We start from the raw sequence: 23,414 nt of genomic DNA on the forward strand, positions 1-23,414 counted from the left end.
TTGTAGGCGAGATTCATTTCTAATAGCTACGGGATAAATTTAGTTCCTTCATAAAAACCAATATACTGCCTAGGTGAAGACACACATCAGATGTAGATTTTTATTTATTTATTTATTTTTATTGCCCTGTCATCTGCAGGGAAATACTGCTTTGCTACTAATACCTGAGCTCCTAGTTTGGAGAGATACCTATTCCTTAAACTAAAGTCATTCTTTGGCTGTAATTTGACCAAGTCATCTTCCTTTTGACGTCTGAGTTTTTCTTGTTTTTCTGCTCTGTAAAACAAAATGGATTAAATTAAGAGATGTGCAAACAAGAATCTGTTCTGTTAATCTGATAGTTACTAGAAGTAAAATTAACAAACAGTTTATAATGTTTACAGGTATAAAACTGCAGGTTAACAAAAAGCTAAGAGACAAACATGTGGCAAGTCACGCTAACTTGATATTCAAGAAAAACAGACTATTTTCTGCAATTTTTTTTTTATTTAGCATTTAGAACTTTATTGGAAAGTTACAACATGCTAACTCACATTTTAAACAAAATTCAGACTATGCATTTATCAGTTAAACAAGATTTGATCCCTTAAAATATATTAAGATGATAGCACAAAAAAGAGAAGTGACAAAAAATTGTACTAAAAAGACTGCTCAGCAGTCTTACAGAGTTAATAGCAATCAGGATTTGGTTTTATCACAGAATAAAGATTCAGTATTTGACCATACAGTACTTGTTAGAGACAGCTCCCCACTCCCACTTATTTTCAACTTAAGCCCTTTCCGTAAAGAGTAAAAAAGTCTTGGAAGACTGAACTGTGTTTTACTGCTACATATGATAGGGTTTTGCATGAAGAATGTGACAAAACCCACATTAACAGAGACCTGTTAACAAGTTTGGGAAGGCAATGATCTTTTCAGCACATAAAATACAAGTCAAATAATTGCTTAAAACCATTATTAGGCACAAGCTTTTGACACCAACCAAAGAGATACTAAAGTGCTGCTTCTGTAAGTGAGACACTTGATCTAGTTTATATTGCAAGAATGTTTGCTTCAGGTTGAAAAGGAAACGTTTTGCAATTACGTGAAACTTCAGTTCAGTTTAAAATGCTATGACCCAACACAGTGTAACTGCTCTGAGAAAGATGTATGCTTTGTAACAATTTTTAATAGCTACCAAACATTCGTGTCATCGTAAAATAGTTTACTGTAAAATCCTCGGCATGTTAGTATGTTTTCCAATCAACTGTATTGTCCAGTGCTAAGCATCGAGCTCTAAATACACTATAATTCTTCAAGTTGTTAAGTTGCTGATCAAATGCTCCCCACTTCTGGATGATATTTGCTAGTCAAATTTCTTTTCTGCAAAAAACATTGTAGTGAGAATTATTGAAAACATGCTACAAGGAACCCTGACATTCAGGGTGCTTTATCAAACACAAAATGTTATATTTTTGAATTATATATTGGAAACACTGCACACATCTTGCATTGACCAGAAAAATTGGCAAGTCAAGTAAAAATGTGTATCTGCTTCTGGTGACGGAATGCGTGCCACATCCTGACAAGAGCCTTACATAGCCTCTTCTACTGCTCCTTTACCACCCAAAACAGCTTCACATCTTGGTCATTATCTTTTGGAACCAAGTTTTCATCAAGTTTGAACAAGTTATGTTGCTGAAGTGGGATCTTAGACCCAACCCAAGTCTGCCACATGCCAGTATGAAACCACCACTACCACCAGCCACTGTGGGAGAGATGGTTTTGGTTGGGAGATTTCATTTTGAAGTCATGCATGTGTAAGATGTTGTAAAAGTGTTTTTATATAGACAATACATACAGAAATATACTAGCACTTTACAGAAAAACTATATTTAGTTCTGTAGCCACTGCTACAGAACTAAAGAAGTGTCTATTTGCAATTCACTACAGACAGATTACATATGCAAGTTTAGCACTTCACATTTTAACACTTACACGAACAAAAGCATTGTAGTTCAGGCAGAAGACAATTTATTGTAAGTTAATTTCTGTAACATACAACTAGATACCTAAGCAGCAGCATTGAGAGGGTAAAGGTGTTTTACTGTTCACAACAAGAAGTGTATCAAATAAAAATATTCATCTGGTTCACTTGTTAGTTATCTGAATGAAGTAGTCATAATACCTACCTAATTTAGAATTCTGTTGACTAGTTTATCATGACATTAAAACATACTAATACAGAACACATTAAATACATTTCACAACGTTTAATTAAGATAAATTATCTGTGGAAAAAAACCCGGAAAGAATGGACCTTAGAGCTTTATAACTGTCCCATCCTTTAAGTGTCCGCTTCAAAAAAGGGCCGGACTCTGAAGCCAGTTATATCTACTTCTATAGTCATCTCCATATTATCTGAACACCTTAGTCATTACTAGATTTTATCCTCACAACACCCCTGAGACAAGGAAGTATTAACCACCCCATTTCATAGCTGAGGAATTGAGTAACTTATTCAAGATTACATAGGAAGTCTGTGATTGAGCCAGGAATTGAACTCAAGTAGATTTTAGTCTTAGTCTAATGTCCTATTTAGAAGGACATAATTATAAGTTTTTAGGAAAAAAATATCTAAAAGCAGGCAGCTTTTCTTTTGGCAGGCAGGGGAGTTTACAAGTGGGTTGTATTTTCCAGCCATGCTGGATTTCTACATTTGTAGAATAAAATCCTAAACAAGTTTATGTTATGCATCAAAGTTCAACTTCACTGTAGTGTTGTTAATGCCCTTTTGGTCACACTCTACTAAGTCCTAGTCTACACCAGGACATTAGGTCGATATAACTACATTGCTCAAGCGTGTGAAAAATCCACACCCCCTGAGAGATACAGTTAAGCCTGTGGTGTAGACAGTGCTAGGTCGATGGGAGAAGTCACCTGTCGACCTAGCTACCGCCTCTTGGGGAGCTGAAGTACCGTCACTGACAGGAGAGAGTCTCCCATTGGCATGGGTACTGTCTTCACTGAAGCATTACCATGGCACTGCTGCTGCAGTGCAGCTGTAGCTGTTTGTGTGTAGACATACCTTCGGTCTAAATCCTTAAGTTAGGGAAGTTACCTTCCATTAAACTCAGATCGTCAATGACAGTCAAAATAAACTTGAAATAAACCCTGTGTCTTGACAGGAGGCAATTATATGCATGATACCAAAGAAGAAAAGGAGGACTTGTGGCACCTTAGAGACTAACCAATTTATTAGAGCATAAGCTTTCGTGAGCTACAGCTCACTTCCTCAGATGCATATCGTGGAAACTGCAGCAGGCTTTATATATACACAGAGAATATGAAACAATACCTATTCCCACCCCACTGTCCTGCTGGTAATAGCTTATCTAAAGTGATTTCCAGCACAAATCCAGGTTTTCTCACCCTCCACCCCCCCACACACTCTACCAAAGCTGTCTAGAGTGCACAAAGTCAGCAGCTGATGGACATGCAAACATTTAAAACGTGTGTGTTCAGTTATGCCCACTTTTTCTTCTAATAACTAGAAGCAGGAAACTTTTCAACATCCATTGCACTAGATAAGAATGGATACGAATTACAGAAATGTTTTGATAGCTTCCCATTCACAACTAAAAGCCAAGATTTTCAGAAATAGGACCCTTAAGTTCAACTCTTCAGTAACCTGAAGGGTAGTGGAAGCTGTGAGTGCTCAGCACTCTTAAATTATTAGGCTTCTAAAGCCATATTTAGGCACCTGTTAGAAGCCTAACTTTAAGATCCTATTTTGAAAAAAACGGAGTCTTCATTTGTCTTGCTTCTGATTTTAAACCCAGGTCTTACTTGACTCATAAGTGGCCCCAGATATACTCTGCTCTATATTTTACTTTGCAATGGCAATTTAAAAAAGTATGCCATTACCCAAAAGCCTGACTATAGAACAACAACATGCTACTTGTCTTTTCTTAGCTAGTCACACCTACATAAAAAGGTCACCAGCAAGCAGTTTTAGTTCAGAAGTGAGCAGTGCTAATAGGTTTTTTTAAAATATACTTGGGCTTGTCTACACTCATATCAGTAGAAACACGACCTATGCCAATGGTAAGGGTTCTCCTGGTGGCATTGGTGCTCTAGCTCCCCAATAGGCAGTAGCTAGGTCAACAGAAGCATTCTCTGGGGGTTAAGCCAGTTTAGCTGGGTCACACAGAGGGGTGGTTTTTTCACATCCCTGAACAATGTACTTAAACAAAAGATAATTTCCTAGTGGAGGTCAGGCCTTAGAACTTTCATTCAGCTGGAAGGAACTCTATTTTCTTCTTTAATATAAAGGTATGTTTTCAAGAGTTAGGACCAGCAAGATGAGATGCCTGGGCAGTAGACATAGACAGCTTTTGCTTTACTCAATCAGAGGAGGCAGGAGCACGTAATTCAGAGAGGGAGAAAGCCACGAGCCACACAGCAGACTAAATTTTGACTGAAGATCAGCTCTATGTAACTTGAAAGCTTGTCCTTCACCAACAGGAGTTGGTCCAATAAAAGATATTCCCACCCTGTCTCTCAAATAGAGAACTGCAAAGAGTTGTGTATTTTAAAGGAGAACGCCAGCACGCACTACAGTGCGAATTCTGGGCACCCAACTTCAGTTACCAGTAGATGGTCTCTTTTTCATAGGTACTGAGCATCTTCAACTCCAGTTGGCTTCAACTTTTTGCAGAATGAAGTTGTGAAAAGTTATTCTTGCCTCATTCATTCCTGAGAGTTCAATGCCATACCTGATTCTAGACTTTTGGCACAATCTCCCCTTAACCACACTTTTGTAGTCAATTTATTTTGCAATATACTATGTGTATGTTTAAAAAAGAAAGAAAAAAAAAAGATTTCCAAGTTAATAAAGCTTTTAAAAGGACATCAATTCTCAGCTTTATATACTTACTCAGCCGCAGCTAGCTTTTGCAGTTTTTCCCTTTTCTTTGCAGACCAGTTAAGATCACCTCCTACAAACAGAAGTTATATTTATTTAGGACCTTCTGAAATGTGTCTTTGTATGATATACACAACTAGAAACATCTCTAACTTGAGAAAATGAAAGTCAATATACATATGGAAATTAATAATATTGAGAGACCTTGGGATAAGACAAGACAGCAAATGGACAGAAGACTACAATTCGATATGGCACCTAAATGTCAATGCATTTCTAGGCTGCATAAATAGACGTCAGAGCAAGAGCAATTGGTCTAGAGTTTATTAGAGTGAATTCAGTTCTAAGTAACAAGCTAAGTTCAGAGAAGAACATTGATAAGTGCTAGAAGAAATTACTTAAAGATTTTTAGAAAGTTAACTATTTAGCTATCACCTCACCTAAGTTATAATATGATAGGAACAAAAATTTAAAGGGATAATTACCCAAGAAGGAGAGGAATTTAGGATGATAGAGCTAGGATTAACAGCATGTAGTAAAGAAAAAGTGAAGTTTTAGACTGAACATCAGGAACAGCTTTCTTGAGTGAAAAATATTTTAAACCAAGGAAAGTGGTGGAAGCCCTACAAAGCTTGGGGCATTTACACGTATACAGGATAAAATGCTAGCATGTCCTTGATAGAAACAACCCAATATTAGCAATAAAATGGACTGAATGTAGCAGCTTTTCTCTGGCTCCATCGTTATCCAACCCCAATGTTGAAAATACAATTAGATGTACAAAAACAATCATGGGGGAACTAAGATAATTTGCTTTCTGAAGAGCCAATGCAACTTTTACATATGCGAACACATAGCACTTCAACAGTTACTAGGAGGTCGACAAAAGCAATCTGAAATTTTTCCAAACAGGGATAGGGAAATGGTCAGTGTCTTACTCAAAGCCTAGTATAAATGACCAAATCAGATATCCATGTGCAGCTGTACTGTATTCCTTTACTAAGGTTGATCTCACGATATTAAGTACCAGGTGTGTTAAAACTAGTGCTCAAGTTAGTTCAAAGGATAGGTTCGGAACCCCCGGCTTACCCTGGGATATTGGGAGTATTCAGCATATTGATAAGGTTGAGGGAATTTTCATGGTAATTGGCAAAGGAAACTTTTATATTGAGGCGATTTAGAAATGTCTCCATTACCCTCCATTAAGAGGGTAAAATTTTTAATCCACAGAGTTGAGCCAGAACAGCTTCGTCACCCTGTGTAATACTAGTTACAGAGGAAAGATTTAGATCATTGTTGTAACTAAAATTACTGACTCAAACAGAAAATATGTAAAGAGACAATATAAACATGCACTTACCAGTAAGGTGATTCACAAAATACAGCATGACTACAGCTATTAGTGACACTAGAAAAGCAGAAGAGAGTTATAGTCAGCAAGGTTACTGTGAGGGAAAGAAAACCAACTCTTACCCTGAAATGCAATTAAGCAACAGTCAAATCTTTTAGGTAGCAGTGTTGACAGAAGTTGGGATTTAAAAATCAGCTAAGTGAATTAGGAGCATGTCCTATTGACTTATGCTCCTAACTCACTTAGACACTTTGAAAACTCCACCTAGAACATTTAAGCAAGATCAGGAAAATGGTCACTTAACATGGAAAAAAAATCTTTCCCTGAAGATCCCCTTTTACAAAGGTTCTGACTATACTTAATAACCATCTGACCTCATTTTCCCCCTCAAAAATTTCTTCAGTACCCAGTATAAAGTCCACTTCAGGGTAAATGATCAATACTCCAGTGAGAACTGATTACTTTCAACATCAGTTTATAAAACAAGCACCCAACTATCAATCTACACAACAGAAAATATTCACTGATGTGGCTACAAACACACTGAGTATTAAGGAAAATATGTCATGTGAGCTCCCGTATATTCAGGAGCTGTAAGTTCCCACAGTAATGTACTTACAGCAAACACAAGCACTGAAGAAGACTTCTAGAAACAGATACCCTCGAGAATCCAGTATTGTACCAGCTGCTATGGCAATAATTGCCAGACCCAGATTTTGGATAGACTGCATACTAAAACACAGGGTAAACAATCTGGTTATCCACATTACATGAGGAATTTTTTTATTATTTACTTTTATTATTTTTAAAGACGCCAACATGCTTAAGTTATGAAGAGTACCTAGAGTTTCCTTATTTGCATTTATAAAATACAGCTACAAGAAGAAAAAAAAGAGTACTTGTGGCACCTTAGAGACTAACAAATTTATTTGAGCATAAGCTTTCGTGAGCTACAGCTCACTTCATCGGATGCTTATGCTCAAATAAATGGGTTAGTCTCTAAGGTGCCACAAGTACTCCTTTTCTTTTTGCAAATACAGACTAACACGGCTGCTACTCTGAAACCTGTCAGCTACACGAAAGACTCTGTACACGGTCACAAGTTGCATCAAGGCATACAGAGGCAGATATGCAACAGGTACATTTTCAGATTGTACAAACTGTACCCACAAATCTGAGGACAGAATCAAGTTCTATATTTGTGACCTGTTAATTCTGCCAGTAATCCTTTAAATGTGAAAAGCAAAAGCTATTTTGGAGACGGTAATTTCAGAAGAATGAAAACGTATTAGATTTGTTTGATATCAAAACAAGCATATCTTGAAGAATTTGAGGACTGTTCCTAGCTTGAGTAATTTTATAAGATAATTTCATTGCAACGAACATATTAGCAACCACTCTGGAATAAGATACTCAAAATTTAAATGGTTCTTCTGTATTTGGAAGTACCCGCTGTAGACCTCCCCTGGGAGACAAATATATGAATACTTACAAGCCATAAGCAGTTCCCAGCTGATGTTCTGGAACCACAAAAGCTACCATTGGCCACAAAGCACAGGCAAGCAGTGAATAGGCTACTCCTAATATACACTGTTGAAAACAAGATTAGAATAAATATATTCTAAAATATATATATATATATATATAGAGAGAGAGAGAGAGAGAGAGAGAGGCTGGTGTTAAATACAACTAACTCTACAAGTACTAAAATATAGTACTTGGTATAGATTTTAATAAAAGGATGACATTTCTGTCAACAGTTTCCTCAACAGAAATGTCAGACTCAATAAACATATGAGCATAAGCAAAGTAATGGTATTTTGGCAACAAGCTTCTGGATGAGCTTTGCATAAGCAGAACAAGCCAATTAGGAAAAAAGTTTAAGTATATAATACATAGAAAAGCCAATTTATTTTAAAAAAACAAGCTGAGTGGTTAAATTGTACCAGGTATGATTAGGGATAACCTGGTACCATTGTAGGGATCTTCAACAACTCATAGTGGAAGCTCTCAATTGGGGAATTAATATTAAAAAACTCATGGGTTTCTGAACAGTACAATCAAGCACCAATGAAACCTTTACACCAATCACCACATAGTCTAAAAGCTTCCTGTAAAATGTGGCATATCTTCATACCAATAAGAAAAGAATTACAAAAACTCTTCCCTCTCCTACCACCTGGAAAGCCAGGTGCCTTAGTAAAAGTCCACTGTACAGGCCTTCGGAGGAGTGAACATTTTAATTATGTTTTAATGATATCTAAGTTAGATGAAATAGCTTTTCAGCACATAGCTGTCAGACCTTAAAATTGTAATGCTATCAAAACAAGTACTGTGTCACACTGGAAAGCAGGAAGACACACTGCTAGCCCTGATGGGTTGTTAGGTATTGATCTTCAGTCTGTCAGTGCTTTAGGGCTGACTTTTTGGGGTCTCAAGTAGTATGTCTTGGGAACGTGGTACGGACAGAAGGTAGGGGTTTTCTGGCAGGCTCCTCACACACACACACACGTCAATAAAATGGATGTGTGAAGCTGTTTAGGGGTTTCAAGTATTTGTACACAACTGCCAGAACAGAAAACAGCCGATCACAGAACTGGAAGGGACCTCAAGAGGTCATCTAGTCCAGTCCCCTTCACTTGTGGCAGGGCTAATTATCTAGACCATTCCTGACAGGTGTTTGTCTAACGGGCTTTTAAAAGTCTCCAATGATGGATATTCCACAACCTCCCTATGCAATTTATTCCAGTGCTTAGCCACCCTGTCAGTTAGGAAGTTTTTCCTAATGTCTAACTAAACCTCCCTTGCTGCAATTTAAGCCCATTGCTTCTTGTCCTATCCTCAGAGGTTAAGAAAAACAATTTTTCTTCCTTCTCATACTTGAAAATTGTTATGTCCTCTCTTTTCCAGACTAAACAAACCCAATTTTTTCAGTCTTCCCTCATAGGTCATGTTTTCTAGACCTTTAATCATTTTTGTTGCTCTTCTCTGAACTCTCTCCAATTTGCCCACATCCTTCCTGAAGCGTGGTGCCCAGAACTGGACACAATACTCCAACTGAGGCCTAATCAGCACGGAGTAGAGTGGAAGAATTACTTCTCATGTCTTGCTTACGACACTCCTGCTAATACATCCCAGAATGATGTTTGGGTTGTTTTTTTTTTTTTTTTTTGGGCAATAGCATTACATCCAGCCCATTATCTCATTTGCCAGTGCCCAATACCAAAGGAAAATGCAAGTATGTTCCAGGGGCAGACTGTGGAAAGCCTCAGAGCCTGGGAGCTTCTTCCTATAGCCGCCAGCTGTTTGTAAGTAGGAGGAGGTGGCTGCAGAATTGCAGTCTTACAACCCACCCTCTGCCCTCTACCAGATTCCAAAGGAGCACAGGAATTACTCTAATGGATTAGACCTGAGTTAATGACTTACCAATAGGGGAAGTGTCCTGCTAACCTCTCCAACCCCCAGTAGTTGGCTTGTACCCTGAAGCATAAAGGCTTATAATCTTTATAAAAGTTTGCTTAACTAATGTAACTGGGGTGCTCATTAGCCACGAGTGTCTAATACAGTTTTAAGTCCTATTAAGCTGTCTATGTCTACACTACTAAGAGAGCGATGCTACTGCGATTGATGCACCAGGGTTCAATTTAGCAGGTCTAGTTAAGACCCACTAAATCTACAGCACAGCGCTCTCTGGTCAACTCCAGCTCTCCACCAGGAACGAGATGAATAAGGTAAGTCAACAGGAGACTGTCTCCCGTCGACCCAACATGATGTAGACACCACAATAAGATTACCTAAACTACGTTGACTCCAGCTATGTTATTCATGTAGCTAATGTAGCCTAACTTAGATCAGCTTACCAAGGTAGTGTAGACGTAGCCATAACTTCAAGCAGATAATCATGTTGTGTAAAATATTCCCTAACTTCACTTTTAATTTCTGTTTCATGTAGCGTTCCCTGTTCTTGTATTCAAAGAGAGTAAACAGGAGTGCCTGATTAACTTTCTCTACGCCATTCATTATTCTCTATCTCCATGGTGGTGGACTAGTGGGCGCAGTGCCAGCAATATGGTCAAAAGAGCATGATAAATACAATTTATCATATGGCTATTAGATAAGATCACATATGTACACAATTAAAGTCATTGTTACCAGCAAGATTTACCATAGCAATCCAAGGGTTCCAGAAAGTAAAGGCCAACATAATGTGAGAAGCAAGGGTTGCCAGTATAGCAAACATAACCCAGATAATATTTCTTCCAAGTTTATCCACCAGGAATCCAAAGACAGGGGACATGGGTGCTGATATGATATATACAATGCTACAAAGAAGTGATAAGGAGAGTTTGAAAACACATTTAGTCTACATTTTAAATCATAAGGCAACTTCTGTCTTTCCATCATGAAGCATCACTATCTAAAACACCAAATTCCCTCTCACTGTGGAGCCCCACGCTTGAATTGTTCTGGGATGCTTGAGGGCATAACAAATACATTCCATCTCCAATAAATAAATATCAAAACAGCATAATTAGTATCTGGTAGTTGTGGGGTGAGGGGCAAATTTAGCATTTACTACCTGACAATTCAGGGATCAGCCTCAAGAGAAGAAAATCTAGCCCACTTATATCGCAGAAAGGCAATTAGCCATTTGTAGAAGTCAGAAGGGCATCATCCCAGAGACCAAGATGCCTAGGTAGCCAGCGGTGTAGTCTACTGGTTAGTATACAGGAATGATTTACGAGCGATGGATTCTGTTTCTGGCACTAACAGTCACTTGTATGATGTTGAGCAACTCATTCACCCTCCGTTTCCTCAGTCTACCTCACAGATTTGTTATTATACTTTAGTTAGTTGACTGCTGAGTACTATATAGCTACAAAGCATAATTAGTCTACCTTAATAAGCTCTGCTGGGGAAAGGAGTGCTTCTCAGTACATGACTCTTCTAACAGTGGTCACAAAACAGATCTTTCCTTGTCTAAACGAAGTTTCATGATTCATTTCTATAGTTTGGACTTCCCACAAGGGAGGGACTGATGCTCCTTGATAGGATAGCCTATGCATACCCCCGGGAATGCATTAGTCATACAGCACAACACAAATATGTCTGAAGACAAGATTTTTGAGAAAGACTCTCTACTCTCTCCCTAGACTAACAGACCATAGTGACTGACACGCTCTTACATAAAATCCTTTAATCAAGTAAATTTGCAGGAGTACCTGTTAATTGCACTTGCTTCTTGAGAAGAAAATTTGAATTTCTCAATGAAGAAAACCCTAAAGTAAAATCCATAGAGGAGTTTTAGAATATTTTTTACCCATTTAAAATGTTATCGTTTTAGCTTAAATTTGACAGTGAAAATAGGAAAAAATCATATTTACTAAGTTTTTTAAACAGTTTTTGACATAAACATAAGAATGCATGTTACAGAAAATGAAATCCTCCAGAGAACAAAGAAATTCTATATGAGGTATCAAAGGTATTTAGGAGATGGACTTCTATGATGGAAGGTTCTAAAAATGTTTTCTTCTACATCAGAAGTAAGTAAGTCATCAAAAGCACAACTCACTGGTGGCTAACCTAGTGATGGGACAGGAAGGACCAAGCCACTGTATTAGACCAGCCAAAGCAGGACCTTTTGGACAGAATGCATAAGCAAAATGGAAAAGCCGGACAACTATCTTAGTGTGGAGAAGTCTGATGGTTAATGATGCTTAGTCAAATCTCCACTTAACAGGACAGCAGAGGACACAAAATGGCAGCCTTCCATGGCTCTTGCTGCATTAAAATTGCAAGTTTTAAGTAACCCAATTCCAAGTTTTAGGTAACAAATGTAACATGCATTACGCCAACTCAACCAGTGCTAAAACCTAAAGTGTATTTTCTAGAAAGTGCAACAGATAAGAAAATCCACATCACAACTCTCAAACGGTAAGAGATGGCACAAGCAATGTCACTGAAGAGACATCAAAAGCAGACTAACATGCAGAACTGCTACAAAAACTTTTCCTAATAATTTTTTGAAAAATAAAAATTTTTCATTTTAAATATATCTTTAAAAATTTACATTGGCACAAAGTTAATGGACAAAACTACTTGTAGAGACAAACTGGTATGGTACATTAGGAAGTGATGTTTCTGGTGCAGCTTTTTTTTATATTTCATTTTTAAAAAGGGGGGATGGGAGGAAGGGAGGGAAAAAGAGAGACACTTACTTCCCAAGTCCAATGAAAGGAAACACAGCCGCATAATAACAAACACAGATTATAAATATGAGCCACAAGGACAACGAGAAGTCTTTCACATCAGTTAATTTAATCACTTCACCTTCAGAAAGAAAGAAATATTGGGATCAATGCAAGTTATCTATAGGTAAGTTTAATATTTTTAAACACTGAATAAAACTAAATAATGCATTGTAGAATTGAGCATTCATGTAGTTAGATTTTGTATGATATAGTCTCACTGTATCATAAATTGTGCAAGAGGGAGCTAATGACAAGTTTAAACCAGCATTTTCTTGATCCTATCTTAATGCTATAGAATTGCCAAAACTGAAGACTAAAGTCCAATGTATTCCATGGCAAGCTGGACATAAATTCTGTGGCACGGTCCCTAGAGTCAGAGACAGTCTGGGAGCAGCAGAGTGGAACATCTGCAAAGACTTCTATTTAAATAAAGAAGTTGTCAATTGAAAAGTGAAATTTTGCTGCAACCCCGAACTATGGAGAAGTGATTAAATATGGGAACGGAGCAAAACAAACTATTTCCAGTATGCCTCAGATTTTTGTATAGACAACACATCACTACAGATTGTTGGGGGAAATCTATACTTTGGCACTTGTGTAAAAGAAAGCTGGACTCTTCAAACCTAGAGAGCACAGGAGGCTTTTGAGGTTGCAGGATGCATATTAGCTGGATGTTTCTATTAATAGTAAGCAGTTATTAAACAGCTACGGCTTACATTTATATGGTCTTGATTTCAGGGTAAAACATGGGGCATGAACTGTCCTTTCTGTAGGCTCGAGAGCCATTGCATCCAGTTTTCACTCATGTTTTCCAATCATGACAGCTAGAAGCAGGGTTTGTTTTTTTATTAAAATCAAGGATTTTGCAGCAAGAAGAGGATGAGGGGTGGTAAAATCAGAGCACTGGGAGCCTGATATGACTAATGGACAGATACCCTTTAAAATTAAATTCCAGTTATTTTGTTCTAGAGTGAAAGATACGAGTCCAGGTTATATACACACTTTAAATAACTGATATAGTACTATAGATGAACATACTAAGCAAACTGAGCGTTTTAACTATTGTTATCACTCACCAGTTTTTCCTTGCTCTTTACAAAGGATTTTTTCTGCTCTCTTGTCCAGATAAGCAAGAAACAATGCACAGCTTAGTGAAAAGATACATGTTACACCACCTGGAAGAGGAGACGTTCACTGTACAGTAGTAACTCCAGAAAGACCTAGCTCTTAGAATATGCATGTTTTATCATACATCTCTAAACAGACCAGACCAGTCTAACAATCGCAGAGTATACTATGAACACCAGTTGCTGGCATTATAAAACTAAATAATGGACTACTTCAAAGTCTTTAAAGAATGTAAAGATATTTCGGCTTACTAAACACCACCTTATACAGACACCACCTTAAAATCTTTTACCTTTTATTTTCAAAAACAAGTGTTGAAAGTACAATTGTGCCTGTATTTGATTACAGATAATTGCACTTATCTAGAAATATAGTTCCCTGACTACACGCACAAATCAGCAGTTACAGGATAGTGAGTGTAATGTGTGAGCAATTCTGCACCAAAGGTTAGCTGTACTTGGAATATCAGAAGCAAAGCTCAAGCCCAGATGTAAGCAGGAGCAATGTCTTAATACCCCTGGTTTGGTTTTGTGGGGAGGAAAGACCTCACTCAAGTGGAAATTTTCTCTCTCTTCAGAGTACAAATGAATAAACATGTACAAGAACTTTGACATACTGCCTTTTTGAGGACAAAGAATGCACATAGTTCAGTGGAAGTTAAAAATCTGCCCATGATTTCCAAGCATATGCAAGACATGAAGGCCATTATACATCCCCATAATGAAGACTAACTTTGATTTCAGTTGCTGGTTTATACACACCATAACACACCACTAACTGTCAATCAAATGTGATAACTTCCCATACGTTGACTTTACTTAAAGTTTGAACTTATTGCAGGCCATAAAGACTTGCCTTGCCAGTTATACTACTGCTCTCAGACTCATCTACAGTTTATTTTCAACATTATCAAGCAAATTTTCAACTGAAGAACTCATAGTAACTTATCACTCATTTAGCTTTTTCTAGTTCATGCATATCATTTAAAATGTTCAATGTTTGTTGCTTATGTCATGTAGCATTCAGGATTTTCATACATGTATCATTGATGACTTTTTTTAAAAAAATATTTACTAACCTATCATGAGTGTAAATCCAAGTGTACTGTGACCTGTAGAGCCAAGCAGATCCTGAACTCTGGAGTATATCCATCCCATGATATTCATATTCACAGTGCTCCCCTAGACAGAAAGGATGGTCATGAAGAATATTGCAGTTTACAATTCTATTATAGTTTTAAAAGGATCAGCTGAGGTGAACTGTTTAAGTCTCACCAAATGCCCAATAAATATCAGGTGTCTAAGAAAAGCCATCTGAAAAAGAATGGATCTACAAAGTAAGCTTGATTTATGCATCCGAAGGTATAAAATTAAAATTGCAACTAGTACAAGAACTGAATAGGTTCAAGATTACAAAGATAAGAATCCAGTCACATACAAAGTTTCAGAAGAAACCCATGCTAAATCTTTCTGCACTAGCAGCAATATCACCATGAACTCTACATTAAATACTGCAATGGCTTATGTGTTATATGTATGATTTGTTTAACCCATACTTTAAACCAAGTAGCAGACTTCAGGAGGACATGTCTAACTAGAGCAGAAGATAGCCCTCCCAGAACAAGAGATATTCTAATGATCTGTTAAGGGAAGGCTAGAAAAGGAAAAAGAAAACTGAATTTTTTGCCAGAAGCTGGGAATGGGCAACAGGGAATTGATCACGCAGGGATTACCTGTTCTGTTCTCATTCCCTCTGGGGCACCTGTCATTGGCCACAGTTGGAAGTCAAGATACTGAGCTAGATGGACCTTTGGTCTGATCCAGTATGGCCGTTCTTAATACAGCCGATTCTTATTTCCTAGCCCAAACAAAATGAATAGCAGGCCTATCATTGGATGGCAGGTCAGATATATTTATATAAAGTCCATAAAATACTCTTGTAACACTTCCATACTGAACAGCTATGTTGCAGAGTAAGCACAGTTAGAAGCTCAGGTCCCAAATCAATTGATGTACATGGTGTACACTGCATCAGTAAAGTCTGTTGTACATTTTAAAAATTCACCCTTGAAGAAGGCAGACGTTCCTGCCCTGCCTTTGTATGCAATATTAGTTTATACCAGGGCCTCTTCAGAAGTTTGACAGTTAAAACCTCAAGAAACTGTTGTGTCCTGGTGGTTACATCATGCAAGCTGTAATGCACAACATCCATGTTGGAGTTTAAAATGCTCTCTTATGAGAGTCTTCGTAAATGGTGTTTTGGCAATTTTTCATTAGTGCATCCTGACCTTACCACACAGTTCCCTCTTCCAAGAAGTACAAAGTCAAATTTTAAACATATGATTATATAAAAATAGTCTTATAGGTCTTCATACTTACAATTCTGGCCATGCTAAGTTGTAATCCAAACACGAGGTTTAATTCCTTGCCTTTAAACCAACTGACAGCATAGGTGTTTTGTGCTACTGCTAAGGATTCCCCACCAATTCTAAATAGGGAAAAGAGAAATATGTAAAAATGTAATCTGAACACCTGTTGTGAGATAACATGTCAGTACAATGAATTGACTTCAGTTTGTGTAGTGCTGTGTAGGTTCACTTGAATTTTACATACACACAACTAATGTAACAGGAATCATAACTAATAGAAACATGTAGGAAAGACAGGTTTTGCATTTTGAAGACGATAGCAAAAAGTGGGAAAGAATAACCTGAAGTCTATGAAAATGGATTACAATTGCCTTTGGTTGTGCAAAGCGCAATGTGAAGAAAGCAGAGGCAAAAGTGAAGTAAGTGAGACTGCAGCACCTTCTTAGCTGAGATGGAATAGTGTAAGAGCCAACGGGTGATGACTGAAGTTAACAGAGCCAAGATTTCACAAAACTAAAGTATGTGTTTATTGTTGCTCATCCATAGTATGTCATGGATTGTCAAACTTTTTCATACTGTCGATCAGATGCATCTGATGAAGTAGGTTCTAGCCCACGAAAGCTTTTATGCCCAAATAAAGGTTAGTCTCTAAGGTGCCACAAGGGCTCCTCGTTGTTTTTGCTGATACAGACTAACATGGCTACCACGCTGAAACCTGTAACCTTAATAAAGGTATCTTATAGCCCACCTCTTTTCATTTGTGATCCTGCAACATCCCTAAGGGAACTACAGCAATTATTTACATGTTAAATTGTATTAAATGCTATAAAACATAACTTTTACAACTAGAGACAAGGAGCACCAGCACCAGAGTGCAATTCAGATGACTGCATGGCCTGCTGGTTATGTATGGTTTCATTATTGTTTAAATTCAATGAAGACATTTATTAAACACAGTACTGAAACATTAGAAAGTCATTTCTAATTCTTTAATAAATTTAGGAATGCAATTGCAACCGTCCACAGACCTCCCTGAAGATATATGTAGACTGTGGGAGCACAAGTACGCCAAGCACTTTGTAGAACACAGAAAAAGGTGGCCATGCCTCTAAGTGCATATAATCTGATGTTGACCTTTTACCTAGACTTACCCAAATACGAATCTGCCAGCTTCCATTAGCCAAAAAGCATTAAGTAGAGCTCCCATCGCAAAGATCACCTGTAAAATAGTAACATGTAAACAAAAAACACCAAACTTTTAATAACCCAACTTTAAACTAAAATGATTCTGGAACATCAAACTACACAAATCACATACCATGCGAGCTAAGAAGCTGGTTTTTGCTTGGTGATTTTTTTTCCTGAAAGCTAGCAAACATATGGAACTTCGCAACATTTTAATGCTTAAATGCTCATTAGCACATTAAATACACGTTTGTAAGTATGCACAACACTACCTAGTAAATTTAATCAAATGCCTACTGACTAATATCCAGTTGTTAACTGATGCAAAATGAATTTCTGTTCAAGCATTTAAGTTTAAAAACATAAGAAGAAAGTCTCTCTGTAGATGTATTCTTCATACTAGCTGCTGAAGGCACCCAAAAATGTGAATGAACATTTGAACCTGTGGAAAGGGTTTTTTTTATAATTACTAATTATAGTCAGTTCCTATCACTAATGTGTTATCATGCAGAGAATATGGATTAATGCATTACCCAGTTACTTTAGTTTCAATAAATATAAACAAGCTAATAAGCTTGAAAACTGCTACAAAATCCTTACAAAAATATTGTTTGCAAAGCCTAGTTAATTGTACCCAAACCTACAGAAGTTTATGTACATGCAGTATTCCCGTAACTAAAAATATAGGAAATATAAATCTGTGAAATAGTTTTGCCTAGCTTTAAAGGAGCTTAATTATTGGCCATGTTATCCGATTACCCCTCACCACAGGAAGATGGACAAAAGTTACTGCAAGGCCACAAGGGAGGAAGGATGTTTACAGGGCACTGTACTTTATCACTACATAAGGCAATCAGAACTACTACAGAACATATGCACCAGATGTGCTCTATGTTCTGAGGCCGTGCAGCTTTCAGGTAGAAGGGAAGAATCAGGACAACTGTTAACAAGGCACACGATTCACCTCAAAAACCAAGTACAGGTGAATGCACTAACAATAACCATCCTGGAGAAATGTGGGCAACAGCAAGTCTTTATACAACTCCAGCCCCAAATACACACTGTAAACTGTAAATAACTGTTACTCTGAAACCTGTAAATAACTGCTTTGCAATAATAAGGAATTTTAATTTGAACAAAATATAGGCAGATATATCTTAGAAAATACCTCTACGGGTTTCTTAAGGCAACTCCACAATTGTTAATCCTAGCCGGGTTTTTGCCTGCAACCCTCTATCTGAAATGCACACTGTTATGGAAAGGCATAATGCATATTAGCTAGCACAGATTATGCATTTTGTTCAGCAAACCCTTCAACATCATGAGACAGCCTGTTGTGCCCCCTTTTGTTTGCACTTACCTGTCCAACACAAACAAAGGAGCTAAATATTATGGTGCCCAACCTGTCAACGAAAATTTGAGATATTTAAAACTTTAAAGCCAGAGATAATAGAGTACATTGAAAATATTTAACACTACTACACATTAAAAACAGAAGCGCTTCTGAAGCGTTCTTAGGTTTGGAGATTTACATCAAACTGCCCAGAGATCACTTTTCTACCTGTTACTAACTATGTGCTCCAGGATGAGGAAACTGCTATTGTCTGTGACAAACAGAAATGTTATTTGGAAGAGTACATATGTTCAGTGCATGGCTCGGGACTTCTAGCTCTATTTAAGAGAATTTACATCAGAAAACTCCCTATTACATGGACATGCTAGAGCTCTCTCTGGCTAAATATTGCTTATCTGATCATTAGCAGTAAAAAAAAAAAGTCTGGCACTCTTCATACAAGCTTTCTTTGTGTTACTGATGCATCTGTTGCACTAATTGTATTAGAAATGCCATACTTCCATCCCCAAAACTTTAAAATTGAATGTGTAAACATATTGAGGGGACTGGACTAGATGATCTCTGGAGGTCCCTTCTAGTCTTACGATTCTATTATTCTAGGATTATACTTTACAAACAATAACTGATCCTTTGTTTTATACTAGGTTTGGTGTTCATATCACCCCAGACATGTATCTAACAGATTTGAGAAACAGAAGTGCACATGTTCTGGTTTTCAAGTACCATGATCAGTTTCCAATACATTAAAACCTGTAACTTTAATCTTCATGTTATGTGTCATACCGCCTTCCTTCTAACAATGAAGTGACATAACTAGAATATAGTGAAAACATTACACCATAGGCGCTGACTCCATGGGAACTTAGCACCAACCAGCAGCCAGCTTCCCTCCCACCCCACAGGTCTCCTGTCCACAGGCAGCCCCACTGATCAGCTCCTGCCCCTTCCTCCCAGCACCACCCACCCACCGCCATCAGCTGTTCCACAGCATGCTCCACAAGATGTGGGGCGAGGGGAGGAGCGGGGACAGGGCGCACTCAGAGGAGCAGCAGAACTGGGCAAGAAGAGGCAGGGCAGGGGCAGAGCAGGGGGTTGGTCGGCACCCAAGCCCAAAGGAAGCATCAGAGCAAAGGACACATATGCCTCATTTTTAACGGGATTCAGTTATTACTTTTAAAAAACTGAAAATGTATTCTTTCCACAATGTATGAGCACCATTCAGCACTTTGTAGTCAAAATTCCCACTAAATCTAATCATTTTGCTCTGTAGCGAGTGAGTGAATATTTACTTCAGAGGTTGGAGGAATCAAAGCTCCTATGCAGTTTTTCCACTTGCAGACTCTCTCATACTATTACTGAATGTACAAGAGATTCATATACCCAGAAGTTTAAAAAACACCACAGTACTATTTTTGAAGTACAGCTTTTAAGACACTACTCCTCTTTAAATAAGCCTGTATTAAATATGGGAATCTATCTGCCTACCTTTGAACAGTTTGGAACTTTGGAACAGTTTCTCAGTAAATAAGTATATAGTATACCTTAGTACACAAACCATAAAACTAAAGTTGTGAAATATTTCCGATCAAGGTGAATTGATTTAAATCACTGAATTCAAATCATGCTTAAATCAACAAGCAGGTAACCTTGATTTAAAAGTGTTATTCTTGTTTTATATTTGTACCTGGGGTATGTCTACATATAGAGTTAGGGTGTAATTTCCTACCTGAGGAGTCATTTGTGCTAGCTCTGATCTAGTGTGCTAAACACAGAGCACAGGTATGGCAGCATGAGCCACAGGAAGGGCTAGCCATCACCAAGTACATGCCGAGGGTCTCTGATGGGTACATACTTGGGGCAGCTTGTCCATCCTGCTACTGGTGCCTCCACAGTTACAATCTATTTTTAAGCATGCTAGCTAAATCAGAGCTAGCGCAGGTGTGTCTCCTTGAGCGGGGAATCATATCCCTAGATTCAAGTGTACACATATTATTTGATGTAGTCTTTCTTTAGGAAAACAGCTAAGACTGAGAATGAACCATTCAAACACATTGATTAGCAACAAATATAGCCCTTCCACTAAATTTAGTACTTTGTTAGCCTGAAGAATACACTAAATCTATAAACGTTTATTTAAGCAGTTATATAAACTAACATATTTGTCCAGATTCTTAATTTTTACATTTTGTTATGTTAGAAAATGGCATGACACACTTCTGATTTGCTAGATTACTGTATTTCACTTAGTATTTGTGTCAATTGGATAGAAATTGAAATTCAATTAAAAGGTGTATTTTAAAATGCATTTTTGTACTTTATGAAGCCACCTTACATGTGCCGATATATAAAAAACTTTACCAAAAGTAATTAAGCAGAATGGAAGTATCAGCTGTAGTTCACAAATTGACTGATCATTTCAGATCACTATGGACCAGAATTTCTAAAGTAAATGTGCTTACTGAGCTAAGACACTTTTGAATCCCACTAGGCACCTAAATCTGGCCTGCCTTCTCAAAACTAGATCTCATCCTCTCCATAACTAGTTTTTAATCCTAGATTGGAGGAGGAAAAACTTTCCTGCTTTTTCATCTTCCAGTTAGTTTCTCAACTTTGAATAAAATAGTCCACATGAAGAAAACTCTCTCCACACTTGATACTGAAACCCAAAAGTAATTAAGGCACAAGATTTTCAGCACAACTAAAAGTACTTACATTATGAAAAGTATCAGCATTCGCTCCATTGTAATATGAATACTTCACACAGTACATGACTTTGGGATGCTTATAAACCTTGAGTTGACTTCAAAATATAAAGATATTTTACCCTGATTTTGTACATAATTTAAAAAGCTACATCACCCTTTAACACATTAAAATTTGAGGATTGCTCACTGATGCAGCAGATTTTTATTTAAATTATTGTGCTGTATTATAGTAAATGTAGGCCTTAACGTAAGTTTTCAATTTCAAGTCTCATTTTAAACAGGGTTGTTGTTTTTTAATGCAATTAAGTTAAAAAAAAAAAACCACATATCACCCTGATTTTAAGGGTTTTTTTTAAATGAATCAAACATATTATTCACCCTCTTTCACAAATGTATTTTTCTATAAACAGATTTTGCAGCCTATTCAGATTTAAACATTCAAAGAAACTCAGTGAAAGCTGGTAGAATGTCACACTTCAAAGGATCAAGTCATTAGAAGGGTAGATGAATGTCCAGAAAAATCTCATCTACATTTTCAGTGTAGATGACAGTGTTGTCATCCTTACCTTATTCCAAATACTCTGTCTATCAGAAAGCCTCCAAAGAAACAGAGAACCACATTAGGCCAGGAATACCAGGCATACAATGCCATGAACGTAGCTGTGTTCACCTTCATATCCTAAAAATATGCAAAATTTACAAAAAGTGTCAGTTAACACTACTTTAATTACAGTGACAGGTGACAATTTCTAAGACAGCATCTAATAATTAAAACATTAAAATCGCACCCTTCCTTTTAAGAGAAACTGTCACCAGGTGTTTAGAAATCCAAAGGCAAGTCTTGATAAATTCAATTGCCATAGATAAGCAGAAAACTTCCAAGGGCAAAGCATAACCCTTGCCTATAAAGCCTCTGTAGAATTTGAATGGGAAGATTTTTAAAAGGAAGTCAAAGGGAATGTTGGGTCCTTAACTGCCCTTTTTGCCTCTTAAAATCCCCCCAAGTTAGTTAGTTTTAAACCAGTTTCTAGCTCTTGCTGTGAAGAAACCATTCCAAATGTGACGCAAATGTAACCAATGCAGACAGAGTCTGAAATGAGAGATTTTAACCACCCGAGGTTCAAATTCTAATCCAGACATATCATTCATATGCTGGGGAGCTCATCCAGGAGAAAACAAGGAAAAGAAAAGACAGAGAAAATATGAGAGGGGTGGTGGAAAGCATCTCTTCCCTGGGGTCACTGTACTTCAGTCTTAGCTAGAAATCCCGAGGTCCTTGCTTTGCCTCCAGAGATGCAGAGGAGATCCCACCCAGAGCATGGCTCCATGGGATGCAGCAAATGCAAGCCTTCTCTTTGGGATCCCCAAATCTTGCCTCCGCCTCCGCCTCCTCCTCCCCTGCACAGTCTTAGGGCTAGTCTACACTACCGTGCTACATTGGCGCAGCCTGTAGCACGTCTGGTGAAGACACGCTATGCTGAGCGCTCTCCTATTGGCTTAATTATTCTACCTCAACGAGAGGTGGAAGATATGTCAGTGTCTCCCCCCAACTTAAGCATTGTCCATACCAGCGCTAGATCGATGTAACTTGCATCACTTGGAGAGGTGGCTTTTTCACATCCCTGAACGATGTAAGTTACATTGATTTAAGCAGTAGTGTAGACAAGCCCTTAGATTTGCCCCTAAAACTGCTTTTACATCTACAATTTTTGGAAGATTTCAGTCATACCCCAAACCCTAAGCACAAGTGAAGCCTGGATATAGAGGAGGAGAAGTCTTACTGCCAACATGCAAAAGAATGGTGCCAAGCAACACAAAAGGCAAATACCCTAAAACAGTCAGATGCGGACTGTATTCTTACAGAATGTTAAAATTAAACTAACCTCCAAGCTGATTTCTATAATCTCTTGAAAGACAACATGGTTCAGTGTTAAAATTAGGGTTAAGATAACAAGAAATAAGCAAAATTTTGACAGGTATATAAACACTGTTTAAATGGAGAGCCTTCAACATGCAAAATACCAGTGGATTTTGCATATCAATTTGTCTTTGAGTAAACTACACGAGTGTAATTATTTCCTCTTCGTTTTGGTTTACTAAGAGCCCAACTATGCAATTTTTACTTTTAATGAGTAGCATTTACCCACATGACTAGCCCCAACTAAG

General features: G+C 37.6%; 1 protein-coding gene across 2 annotated transcripts in view; it reads right to left on the bottom strand.

Moving 5' to 3' along the window:
* The window catches only part of MFSD1 (major facilitator superfamily domain containing 1), a 30,192-nt gene that overhangs the window by 1,571 nt on the left and 5,207 nt on the right, over positions 1-23,414 (bottom strand). Inside the window, exons 3-16 of one of the 2 annotated variants that reach the window (XM_084638460.1) lie at positions 21,815-21,927; positions 18,550-18,592; positions 17,156-17,223; positions 16,015-16,123; positions 14,715-14,817; positions 13,585-13,683; positions 12,476-12,587; positions 11,480-11,536; positions 10,423-10,579; positions 7,750-7,847; positions 6,877-6,989; positions 6,267-6,314; positions 4,919-4,979; positions 165-276 (exon numbers count right to left, since the gene is read on the bottom strand). In XM_084638460.1, the coding sequence (XP_084494586.1) occupies positions 165-276; positions 4,919-4,979; positions 6,267-6,314; positions 6,877-6,989; positions 7,750-7,847; positions 10,423-10,579; positions 11,480-11,536; positions 12,476-12,587; positions 13,585-13,683; positions 14,715-14,817; positions 16,015-16,123; positions 17,156-17,223; positions 18,550-18,592; positions 21,815-21,927 (1,293 nt within the window). Of the gene's footprint in view, positions 1-164; positions 277-537; positions 1,363-4,918; positions 4,980-6,266; positions 6,315-6,876; positions 6,990-7,749; positions 7,848-10,422; positions 10,580-11,479; positions 11,537-12,475; positions 12,588-13,584; positions 13,684-14,714; positions 14,818-16,014; positions 16,124-17,155; positions 17,224-18,549; positions 18,593-21,814; positions 21,928-23,414 lie in introns of those variants that run through there. The other variant, XM_084638461.1, reaches the window with a different exon arrangement.

This window comes from Lepidochelys olivacea (genome assembly GCF_965140295.1).
Source record: "Lepidochelys olivacea isolate rLepOli2 genome assembly, chromosome: 9".
Lineage (NCBI taxonomy): Eukaryota > Metazoa > Chordata > Testudines > Cheloniidae > Lepidochelys > Lepidochelys olivacea.